Source organism: Ochotona princeps, chromosome 5, assembly GCF_030435755.1.
Source record: "Ochotona princeps isolate mOchPri1 chromosome 5, mOchPri1.hap1, whole genome shotgun sequence".
Lineage (NCBI taxonomy): Eukaryota > Metazoa > Chordata > Mammalia > Lagomorpha > Ochotonidae > Ochotona > Ochotona princeps.
This window is the reverse complement of record NC_080836.1, coordinates 64,281,194-64,294,519: the sequence shown is the minus strand read 5'-3', so window position 1 is coordinate 64,294,519 and position 13,326 is coordinate 64,281,194. Positions and strand designations below refer to the sequence as shown.

The window sequence follows — 13,326 nt, the reverse complement described above, 5'->3', positions numbered from 1 at the left end:
CAGCCCTATTGTCACAAATAACAAAATTACATAGTTTGATAGCTGAATAGTATTCTTTCAAAAAGAAAGATCTTCATTTTGCTGGTTCACTTCCCAAATAGCCACCATGGCTGAAGCTGAGCCAATCCAAAGCCAGAAGCCAGGAACCTCTTCTGGGCCTCCATATGAGTGCAGGGATACAAGGACTTGGGCCATCTTCCACTGTTTTCCCAGGCCATAAGCAGGGAGTTGCACTGGAAGTGGAACAGCTGGGACTCAAATCAGTGCCCCAATGGGATGCTGTTCCTGTGGCATAAAGTAGCAGATTACAGATCAGATGCATGTGAGATCCAAATTCCTGGCTCCTGAAACACACCAAGCTGGTCCAACTTCAGACTTTGTGGAGTAAAGCAGTGGATGGAATATCTCTCTGTTTTTCAAATAATAAGACAGATAGGGAAATAAATTTTTTAAAAAGAATTTTCAGGGCTTCTTTCATTTACTTTCCAAATAAACTGAATTTTTTTGCAAGTTTCTAGATTTCAATATCATGCAGAAGTAATAGAATAAAGTATGTCACAATGGAATAATAATCTAACCAAAATGGAACAGTTTCTTTTACTGGAAACAATTAGATGGATTTTCTGTAATACTTTTTGAGGTAAAGCATTTACATTAACAATGCAACATGGACAGTGAGATATTTTACATTTGCCCAGGAAAAAAATACATAGGCCACTGTTGCAACTTGTTCAGATGCATTCCGTACCCCAGGGCAAGGGATCTGATATTCTTGCCTACCTCTGACTCTACATATTCCAGCCTAGAATGCCCCACTCCGAACTCATTCTTTAGCTAACTGCTAAAATTAAACACAACCTGTAAATCCCTGCTGAAACTTCACCTCCTAAACAAAGCTTCTCATGCCCCATAATCAGACGAAAGGGTGATCACATAAATGCTATGCAAGTAATAGAATCCAAAAGGGCTCTCTGAGGAAAAGAAAGTAAAGCTGCAATCCAAACAGTAGGAGGCAGCCAAGTGAAAGTGGCTAAGACAATGAATGCACGCAGGGGGAGCACAGGCACTAAGGCACAGACTGAAAGGAAGAGACCAGCGTGGGCTGGAACGCGTAAGATGGAGTGAGAAAGATCTCTATAGCAACAGTTATTTGGGGGTTTTATTTTTGCTGCTTGTTAGAGGGTGAACAACTCCTGCTTTGATCATGTTCATTTCAAACAATCTATTCAGTCAATATCCAAATGGAAATGCTAAATGTGAGGACCAACATCACAGAGATGTGGAACTGATAGCCTATACTGCAGTTAGTCATGACTTCGATAGGAGCGTTCAGCTAAAACACAAGTTAGGGAAAAAATGGAGACCAGAAGGAGGCTTAAAGACACCTCAACACTCGGACACTAAGCCACTGAAGGAGGTCAAAACTGGAATAAACCGAGGAAACCACTGTACCACAGAAACCAAGAAAAGCATTTGTTAAAAGGACTGATTGATCTTGCTTAATGATACTGAGAGGGCAAGGAAGAGAACATGCAAAAACATCAGATACATATGCACTGGTGTCTTAAAAAAGCTCATGGAAATGTGTATCACTAACATATATCCTATTACTACCATACATTTTATTATTTTTATTGTATATTATTTTATATTATATTATTATTTCATATTACATATTATTGTGTAATATATAAATAACCTATTATTATATATAATATAATCTATATATAATTATATTATTTTATTATGATGATTATTATGTAATTATGTTATAATATGCAACATATATTATATAATAAATGTGCTTTCATATATAATTATATGTGAATCTACATATTTTGTGGTTTATATATACATACATTTATATATTTGTATAAAATATATGTGAAACTATATACAGTAATAAATGCAATGTTATAAGTTATTGCATAGTAATGTAAACAATCTATTATTATATATAATACAATCTATATATTATATAATCTCTTATTAATACATAAATAATCTATTGTCATATAGATTATTATTTTATATACTGTGTGTTACTATATATATCCTAGACAGAAACTGATAGGAACTAACAGAGGGACAAGGGGGGTTCGGGTCATGGCACAGCAGGTTAATTTGGAGCCGAAGATATCCGCATCCCATAGAAGTAGCAGTCAAGGCCTGGCAGCTCCACTTCCTATTCCTCGCCTGGAAACGCAGAGAGAGCTGGTCCAAATCCAAGGGACCCTGCACCCACATGAGAGACCCAGGAGAAGCTCCTGGTTCCTGCCTTTAGCCTGGCACAGCTCCGGTGGTGACAGCCACCTGGGGAGTGAACCAGCAGATGGAAGATTGTTCTCCTACTTTTCTTACTCTGCCATTCAAATAAATTAAAAATACACCCTTTTTTAAAAAGTGGGGCAGGAAAAAACATGATATGGGAATGAAGGTAGAAAAAGAAGGACAAGAAATTTAGTATTCTTAGATGAGATGGCCTCTAATCAGAGCTATCTCATTTCATTATCCCCTGCACCCTTAAGTATACTGCATTTTACTTCCAGCTTGAAATCACAGCACTCTCTAGGTCTCTAGGTAAATAGAGTAACTCACCTGTGAGGAAATAGCCAAAAGACTTACCAAAATTTTATCCTGTTTTGACCTCACAGATGCTCCAAACCATTGATGTGACTTAAATTCCAACGGGTCATCCTTGTCATAATCTCTATTGCCTAAAAAGAACATCGTTATGGATAAGAAACAAAATGCAAGCCTCTTAGTATTACAGAGCTTATTCCTATCCAACCAAGTTTAGAAACAGCATAACTTTGACTAATTAAATACTGCAGTGTTTATTTATCTCATGTATTCCAGATACATTAGGAGCTATTAACTGAGCAGAAAAATACAACACATAATAGCTTAGATGTCTCAGGGTTTGTTCATCCATCAACTGTCACAATGCAGATATGAAAAAGTAACTGCAAATCAAGTTTTCCAACTGCTAAGTTATTAGCTATTCAGCTAAAACGACCTTTCACATGCCCAGAAGTTCTTTCTGTGACGTAAGGAAATTCATGAAAGGGCAATGAAACATCCTTGTGCATAACACAGTCAATGAAGATAATGCTAAGACATGTGCTAAAGGCCTAATAATTCAAGAGTCAAACTCCAAGAGATCTGGGTCAGCCAGTAGGACAAAATGACTTGGTATAACCAGTCAAACACGTATTTTTCAGTTCCAGCTTCAAAAAGATGATTCCAAAATGCTAGGCACTCATTGTAAAGCATTGCAGATTTTTAGAAAATGGTTAAAACCCTTTCAAGAATATGATCCAAAAAAAAAAAAAAATCGAATAGATGCACAAAGTATTCTGGAAAGGAGATTCTATTTTTTAAAACCTAGTTACTGCTTTGTAGACCTGTTTAAAATAATCATTTTTATAAACACATATTTTAATAACTATGTTGAACAATATAGCAAACAAATAACAACTTTACAAATTACGGAAAACATGTAAATGTCATTAACAGTTCAGTTCAATCATTTCCCTGAGGGAGAGTATGTAGCACAGTGTGTAACATGCTGCTTGAGATGCCCACCTCCTATATTTGAGGCTTCGGTACAAATTCTGGCTCTATTTCTGCCTCAAACTCCTTGTTAACACACACTGTTCGAGGCAGCAGAAAACAGCTCAAGCCCAGGGTCTCTGCCATTCCCACAGGACTCTAAACTTCCCAGCCCCAGCCTTGAGACTGGCCTAGTCCTGGCCGTTGCCAACAACTGGGGAATGAACCAACTCAAAAATCTTTCATTTTCTCTTACTCTCTCATACTCTTGCTCACTTTATCTTTTTCTGCCTTTCAAATAAAAATAAAAACATAACATTTTTCAAGTCATTTTAAAAAAATTATTTCCCTAACTCCTCACATAGGATGACAGTGCTAATGATTATTCAACTCTATTCAACAGAATTTTCAATCTGGATATCCCACCGGTAAAGCGAAGGGTGAAATGCTATTCACTGTTTAATTCACTCAACTGAAAAAACAAAAATTTTTATGTATCAATCTCCAAAGATTCTAACAAGAGTTTAAAAGTTTCTATTCTTCTCTGTTCAATTTTGTTATTTATTTATTTATGTTATCTGAAAGAAAAAGAGCTAGTGAGAGACAGAGACACCTGTCATCTGCAAGCTCACCTCGAAATGCCTGAAACAGCCAGCAATGAACAAAGCTGAAGCCAGAAGCCTGAAATTCCATCCAGGTCTCCCTTGCGCTGGAGCCAGCACATGCTGTCTCCCAGGTCGCACCTTAACAGAAGGCTGCAATCAGAAGCAGACGCAGGATTCAAACCCAGGGACTCTAAGATGCTAGTGTCTCACGTGGCACCAAATATGTACCTTATGTTTGGCTTATAAATTTAATGAGTCTTTGGGGCTGATGCAGTGGCCTAGTGGCTAAAGTCCTTGCTTTGAACACGCCAGGATCCCATATGGGTGTCGGTTCTAATGTTGGCTGACCTGCTTCCCATCCAGCTCCCTTCTTGTGGCCTGGGAAAGCAGTTGAGGACAGCCCAAAGCCTTGGGACCCTGCACCTGCATGAGAGACCCGTAGGAGGCTCCTGGCTCCTAGTTTCAGAATGGCTCAGTTTCGGCTGTTTCGGTCACTTGCGGAGTGAATCATCGGACGAAGATCTTCCTCTCTGTATATCTGACTTGCAATTAAAAATAAATAAATCTTTAAAAATTTTTACTTAGTTTTTAAGTGATACATAAAAATTGTACCTGTTTGTGTTCTATATGTGATGTCTTGATACATGTATCCACTGTGTATTGTACACCTCTGGTTGGCAGTGATGACAAAGGTACAATCTTACCAAGGAAAGAAAGCAGGAAAAACGGAACTAGACTCTGCAGAACATGTCTTTTACAAGTAAAGCAAGGCCAGCTGGCCGCTTAAGCCAATGTTATCATGCTGTCCCACTGAGACAACACACAGCAATGACCTATTGGTCACCAGAGTCCCTGTCTTAGATTTCCCAACCTCCCACAATTCCATTAAAGGAATGCAACTAGTGCCTGCTCATAAGGAAAGAATAGAAAAGGCATGTGTCACTTCCAGTTGAAATGCAGCTAAGAGTAGCCTTTAGGGATGGGAATTTAGCATAGCAGTTTATTTTTTTTTTTAAATAAAGCAAACATTTATTAAACTATAATAAAAACATTCGATCAAATTACAAAACCTGAGCACGAAAAACAAACGGCACATGCTTAACTGTAGTTGACATTCAAATAAAATTTGCATTCCCAAAATATTATACAGTAATTAGAAAATACCAGCCAAAGTAATATTAGGATACTTTTACGTGCGATCTCAACAAATTTGAACAGAAGCAAATTTTAACAAAGGTAAATTTTACAGTGAAACATAGCAGTAGATTAAGGATCTTAACATGTTTATTTTACTGCTATTTGACACTATGATACAAAAATAAGAGGATTTACTTGACATTTTTAATAAATATCTCATGGGCTGTTGAGTGCCTTACTGGTGAAAAGATTTAACTGGCTAATCTCATCAATCCATTTGTACATTTAGTAAGCATCATCTCTGCCCTACATAACTCTAAATGCAATTCACAGCACACAAATGGTTATCATATTAAATACATAATCAACTCGGACTTCTCAACAACAAGGAAATTAGTAAACCATCAAACTGCTTACCATACACTTTCTTCATAACTAAATAACACACAAAAAAATCAAAATAATATTTGTCATCACTCTAAACTATTGCCAGCAACTGACGGAAACTGCCAATTTGCCATATTCATGTTCATAACATGCTAAATATATTCTGCTGTTACTCCATCCATGAAATGCCAACATGCCTAGAACAGAGAATTTTCACCATCTCTTGCCGTGGGACCTGACTTGCAGCAATCTATATTTAGATCAGAACGCCATGGGCACTTGATGAACTCTACCTCTCCATGTTGGCTTTATTGTATGAGAGAGAATATATGGTTTTTATGGCATAGCAGTTTAGACTGTTGCTTGGGATTCCCACAGCCCATAACCGAGTGTGTGGTCTGAAGGCCCCAGTACTCTGCTTCTGACTCAGCTTCCTGCTAAGGTGCAAGCTGGAGGCAGCAGACGATGCCCTGAGTGCTTCAGTCCTTGCTACCTATGCAGGAGACCAGATGCAGCTCTGGGGTCCTGGTTTACAGAATCAATTCCCTTTAGCTTCAAATTCAAGAAAAATTTTATTTTGATTTAAGAGATCTGTATGTGCTCTCAAAGTTTTATCTACTTATTTTCAACATACACAAGAACCTCAGCATGCTCTTTTGATGCAGTCTGAAACATAGCTCATTACCAAACTAAGGTGATAAATTCTCTGGAATATGAGATATAAGACAGAATTTTTATTTTAAAGGTGTTTTTTTAGACACAAAGAAAATGTTGTATTTCAACTGAGAAGACGAGACAAACACGAGGGGAGACCTGTGATTCGGGACATGACAACTTAACACACATTCTTATCCTGCAAACTTAATGCAATTTCAATAAAAATATTTATATACTTTTAAAAAACTTAGTCAACTCTAAAATTTCTACATAAAATAAGCAAGACAACCCATGAAAACTCCGAAAAAGCAGTGAGAGCAGACAGGCTTTGTGAAATATTTAAGTAGATTGTTCCGACACTTACAAGTCTGACATTGGCAATGACTTAAGAAATTATTTTAAACACACACAAAAGAGGTTTAAAATAGATGCAGATAATGTAATTTGATACAAGATAATTATGACATTTGAGGCTGACATTGTGGCATAGCAAGTTAAGCCACAAACTGCAACTCAGGCATTCCATATCAAAGTGGCAGTTTGCATGTGAGGTGTTTTGCTTCTAACCAACCTTCTCACTAATACCTCTGGGAAGGCAGAAGATGACCCAACTACTTGGGCTCCTGTGTTGCTGAGAAACCAGGTGGAGCTCCTGGCTCCTGATGACATTTTAACTCAGATGGTTAAAAACAAATTATTCATTGAAAGGTGGCAAGGCACATGGGTAGCTATAAAAGATAAAGTTGTACTCATTCCCCATGTTACATGAAAATCCAGTTTTAACTGTGATATCTGAAAGTGCTGAGTGCTTCCAAAAGTTCGTGGAATATTTTTAAAAGGTACTTAGAGTAGAAAACGGCTTCTGCAAATTTCAGATAAAATCCACAATAAAAAAAGAAATCCCAGGGCTGGTTACAATGGATAAAATTACATATAAGCACTACAACGTGCTTCTTGTTCTATGTAAAAGTTCCACATTCTCAATCCCCCGTCTTTAAAACAAGTCCTGCTCACTCCCACTGGCAGACCTTTCTATCAAAGGCCCCTTTACTCCTCTCATTCTGGACAGAATCCTTCCTAGAAATTCAGCTGTAGGGATCCATTCACAATCCTAACACATGATGAAGGGCCTCTTAAGGAAATGCTTGCCTAACATAAGACACGAATATGAAAACAAGCAAATACAGTGGAGGAATGGCAGGGGAATGTGTCAAGAGTTACAGGAAAAGGATGACACAAAACAAGCAGCAAAATACTTTCTGGACCAAAGAAACAGAAGAATGAGAGCAGATAATCCTGGATTCCTTAGGAAACTCTGAGTTGCTCATGGTCCAGAGGGAAAGGTCTGTGGAGTACTTGTCAATGGCCTTTACAGCATGCTAAGAATATGCATCATGAGTTTCTGAGTTGCCTGCTATGCTAAGTGATTTTTCTACAGTTATTATATGCCTTAAATTTTTTTTAAAGATTTATTCATTTTTTTATTACAGCCAGATATACACAGAGGAGGAGAAACAGAGAGGAAGATCTTCCATCCGATGATTCACTCCCCAAGTGAGCCGCAACGGGCCGGTGCTCGCCGATCCGAGGCCAGGAACCTGGAACCTCTTCCGGGTCTCCCACACGGGTGCAGAGTCCCAAAGCCTTGGGCCGTCCTCGACTGCTTTCCCAGGCCACAAGCAGGGAGCTGGATGGGAAGTGGAGCTGCCGGGATTAGAACCGGTGCCCATATGGGATCCCGGGGCTTTCAAGGTGAGGACTTTAGCCGCTAGGCCACGCCGCCAGGCCCTATATGCCTTAAATTTAAAGAGAAGGTTCTTTTCATAAAATGCTGTTCAACTTGCCTCCTGTCACTTTGAAAAATTGTTTCCATAAATGTTTTTCCTCATGTACTTTTCTCTTATTAGTACAATGGCACAAATGCTGCCATGCAGTGGCAAGTACCATGTGCTTCACACAGCAAACCTGTTTCTTATTTTTCAAAAGAACTAAAAATGAAAGCTTGCCACAATAATGATGGATGCCTATCTTTGTGACGATCATGCTTAGCTTAAGCTAAAAACTGTCCTGGAAAATAAGTGCAAACATTGCACAGCATGTCTTTAAATTCATCCCTAAGTACTGTGGAGCATGGCAACTCATAGTTCCCTCCATATGTAATGCTATTATCAATGGTATTTAATAAGAATGGCACCTACCACCAAAAGGTAAAAGAAGCATCAGACACTGCAGCTCTAATGGACAAAAGAGTAAAACTGAAAAACTAATTTGAAAATGATGGTAACAAGAATGTACAGTAGAAAAACAAGGACAGGGGCCTGTATGGTGGGTCAGCAAGCTAACCCCATGCCTGCTAGCACTGGTTTTCCATATGAGCGCCAGTTCATGTCTCAGCCACTCCACTTCTGATCTAGCTCTCAGGTTATGGTTTGGTAAAATGATAAAGAATGGCCAGAGCCATTCCCTGTACTCTTGTGGCAGACCTGGAAGAAGCTCCTGGTTCCCAGCTCTGGACTTTGTGGCCATTTATGGAGTGAACCAGCAGATGGAAGAACTCTCTGCCTCTCCTCTCTCCATAAAATCTGCCTTTGGAATAAAAATAAGCACAATTTAAAAAAAAAAAGCGACAGTCTTTTTCAATAAACATGCTCGAAATACTGGACACCCATAAGATTAATAATAAAATTAGAACCTCTATTCCTCATCATATAAAAATGCAACTCAAACTGAATAATAAACCTAAATTTTAAAAAAAATGTATTTGTTTTTATATGAAAGAGAGAGAGACAGAAAATTTTGCCCACTAATTCACTCCACAAATGGCCCAAACAGCCAAAGCAGAGATAATCAAAAACCAGGACCCAAGAGTTTCTTCCGGGTCTCCCATCTATGTGTAAGGTCCAAGGACTTACTATGTGTAAGATCCATTCTTCGTTACTTTCCCGGGCCACTAGCACAGAGCTAGATCAGAAGTGGAGCAGCCAAGACTAGAAACACCATCCATAGAGGATGCTAGCACTACAGATGGAGGATTAGCCCAAAACACCACCCCGCCAGCCCCAGACTAAATGTTAAGATATGAAAGTGGGAAATTGTTCGGGGAGGAGGGTTCAGGAAACAGGGGTCATGTTTTAGAACATTGGAATGGACAAGGATTATACTCAAAAACACAGCAAAAAATGCATAAACAAACAAATGGAATGGTGTCAAATAAAGAGCTTCTTCATGGAAAGGAAACAATCAACAGAGGGAAAAAAACACCCAACGGTATGGCAGAAAAAATTTGCAAGTTATACAACTGATATACGGTTAATAACCAGAATATTTATTTCAAAAAAAAACTCAGTGTCAAAAGCCAAATAACCAAAGGCAGTATTGTGGCTAAAGCCACGCATACAAAAACCAACATGCCATATGAGAACCTGGTCATTCCCAGCTGCTCCACTTCCAATCTAGATACCAGCTAACACCATGGGAAAAGCAGCAGAAAGATACCCAAGTGTCTTAGTCCAGGATACCCCCACATGGGAGACCCAGAAGAAGCCCCGGGTTTCAACCTTGCTCCAGCCTGGCCATTACAGCCACTTGGGGAGTGTCCACAAGAACACATGGAGAAATAAATGCTCAAATCATCAGGAAAGTATAAACTAAAACTAAAACATTACTCCCTCATTTCAGCTACATCAGCTTTTGTGAAAAAGACAGAAGATAACAAGTGGTGGTAAGAATGTAGAGAAAAGAGAACCTTGCATACTGTTGGTAGGAATGTAAGTTATTTGCAGGTGTTTGCAAAAAACAGTAGAGAAATGCATCAAAAACCGAACAAGAAAGCGTTCATATGATTCAGTAATTCCACTACTGGAAATACACCCAAGTGAAATAGGATCTGCAATCCTGTGTGTACTGAAGCAAGTTTGCAATAGTCAAGAAATGGACAGCCTAAATGTCCACCCACTGAGGAATGAAGAAAATAGGGCTCACAAAAAGAATGGACTACCCCTCCTCTAGAATAATGGAAGAAACCTTGTCATCTGTAACAACACAGTGGCAGCTGGAGGTCGTGATGTTAAGCGAAATAAGACATACACAGAAAGTACAAAAGTACTACATGTTCTCACTCATATATGGAATCAAAAAGAGTTGATGCCATGGACATTACAAACATAACGGCGGTGGCTGGAGTCTATGGGGAGTAGAATGGAAAGTAAAACAGAAAAGGTTAATTGATGGGAGTTAAAGTATAATTTTATGTGAGAAGTTCTAATGCTTTAATGCAGTGGGATGCCTGTAGAAAATGATAATACACTATTTCTGTAAAAATAAGAACTAGAAAAATTATTTTGAATGTGTTCACTGTTTAAAAAAATTTAATGCTTGAGAAGTTAAGGCATAAATGACCCAAAGTTGACATTATATAGCATATGTACCTATCAAAATGATATGGTATCACATAATGTAGCTTTTATGTGTCGATTAAAACGGTTAATACAATACAACGGCAGGCTAATCCTCTGTCTTTAGGTACCAGCATCCCACATGGGCACCAGTTCACGTCCCAGCCGCTTCACTTCTGATCCAACTTTCTGTTTATGCCTTGGGAAAGCAGCAGAGAATGGTCCAAGTCCTTGGTCCTCTGTACCCAAAGGGAGACCTGGAAAAAGATCCTGGATCCTGGCTTCAGACCAGTCTAACGACCAATTGCAACCACTTAGTGGATGAACCAGTGGCTCGAGAAATTTCTCTCTCTCTCTCTCTCTCTCTCTCTCTCTCAGTCTCTCTCTCTCTCCCTCTCTCTTCCTCTCCCTCTCCCTCTGTGTGTGTGTGTGTGTGCGTGCGTGTGTGTGTGTGTGTGAAGCTCCTGGCTCCTTTCTTTGGACTGGCTAAGCTCCAGCCATTGCAGCCACTTAGGGGATAAACCAGCAGATGGAAGATCTTTCTCTCCTTCTCTCTATAGATCTGACTTCCCAATAAAAATAAATAAACCTTTCTAAAAAAATCTATCATCCACTGTTCCTACTGCTTCTAATATCATCATAGTCACAGTCTTAAATTGCATTTTGTAAACAGTTTGTTCAAAAAAATGTTTTCCTTAACACACTCAATTCTGAACAATACAGAGGATTCCATACTTAGAGGAAGTTCGATAGAGTGGGTGAGGAGACAAGAAAGGAAGACCTGCTCTCTAAACAAACAGACCAGAAATTTATTCATGACCTGGATGAAACTGGCAGCTATTCGGGGGCACAGGAATGAAGTTAACATTTTGAGTTACCACCCTGAAGTCACTATTTTGGGGTATGTTGCAATTCCTCCAACAAAAGAACTGTGTTGTCACCCATGAAAACTAAATAGGACACAAGAAACTGGAAATACTCCAGTACTGAAAGACACATTTCTCCAGGTAACAATCACAGATAAACATTCCTATCATCATAACACACATGGGAAAAGTAGCTCACCTCATCCAAATAAAGATAGGGGCAAAAAGGAATATCGTATACAACCATACAAATGAGAAGACATCATCCTACACTGCGTATACTAGTATAACCCTGTAAGCTACCACTTTCAAAAATACAGAGAAAAACAATGCCGAAAACTTGAAATTAATTCGTAAGAAAATCATGTGGAACTTGAACATTTAATATTTAATGTCTATTTGCCATCTTTTCAAATCTGTCATTTGCACTTTTATTAGATTCTCCTAACTAAATGCTTAAGAATGGAAGCAAATAGCAAGAGTGGACAGTGAATGCTTATTTTTAAGACACAGTTACTTTATCATAATAGAGTTGATATTTCTTCATTTCATACAAAAAAACATATTTTGGAACAAGCTTATCTAGCCTTTGAAAGAAGATTAATTTCTTTGCTTATTTGAAAGGTAGAGAGTGAGGGAGAGAATTATTTACTGGTTCTCTCCCCAAACAGCTGAAACCTCCACCACCAGTCAGGAATTCCACCCTACATGGGTGGTAGGGACTCAAAATCCTGAGCCTTCCTCCACCCTTGGCACATTAGCAGGAAGCTGGATCAGAAGTGGAGTAGGTGGGACTCGAACCAGTGCTCTGATAGAGAATATTGCCATGGCTACTGGAAGCTTAACTACTACACCATAACTCCAATCCCTATGCACTGGCTTTGAAACACTCAAAGTGAAAAAGAATACAAAGGCATTTCAATGAACTTCCACTGAGAAGTTAAATGCGGTTTTAAATGTGGTTTTTTTCACCCTTTCATAAAATTTAAGACTTGCAGACTTCCTTAAGCAGTATTTTAACCTCAAGCTTAGGTTCACTTCCCTAACAATTTGCTTAAAAGAAAAATTTCCCAATAGAGCTTACTCATTTATGCAAACAAGTCAAAGGAAACTCTGTTGATCACTCATTAATAAAATTATGGAAACCTTCTAGCCATAATTTATCCTAAATCGAGGAAGACGGCTATAAATAAGAGAGAAAAATTTGGTTTTGCTGCCTTATCCATAAAAATCATTGCCTGTGCCAGGCTCTTCCACATTTGGACACTCTGCTTTTCCAGCACTAGTTATCAAAGATTATCCCTTTTTTTTTTTCAGTGAATGTTTTTGGCACCTCTGTCAAATATCAGTTATAGATGCCTGGATTCGCTGCTGAGATTTTTACTGGTTACAATAGCTCTGTGACAGATCTTTAAATCAGATACTATGATGCCTCCAACTTTGTTCTTTTTCTCAAGACTGTTTTAGCTATTCAGGGGTTGTTTTGCTTCCAAACAAACGTAATGGAATTATATCAAACTAAGAAACTACTAGGATACAATCAACACAATGAAGATAAAACTGACAGAACTGGAGAAAATCTGTGCAAATTATTCACCCTTCACAGGATTAAAATTCAAAATAATTTGAAATTCAAAACCAAAAATTACCCAACTAAGAAATGGGTAAAGGGGGCCCGGCAGCATGGTGGCCTAGCAGCTAAAGTCCTCGCCTTGAACACCCCGG

The 13,326-nt window shown here is 38.6% G+C and overlaps 1 protein-coding gene across 1 annotated transcript in view; it reads right to left on the bottom strand.

The window, feature by feature from the left end:
- The window catches only part of ITGAV (integrin subunit alpha V), a 105,612-nt gene that overhangs the window by 55,171 nt on the left and 37,115 nt on the right, over positions 1-13,326 (bottom strand). The window contains exon 3 of the mRNA XM_058664703.1: positions 2,626-2,717. Within this exon, the coding sequence (XP_058520686.1) occupies positions 2,626-2,717 (92 nt within the window). The remainder of the gene's footprint in view (positions 1-2,625; positions 2,718-13,326) is intronic.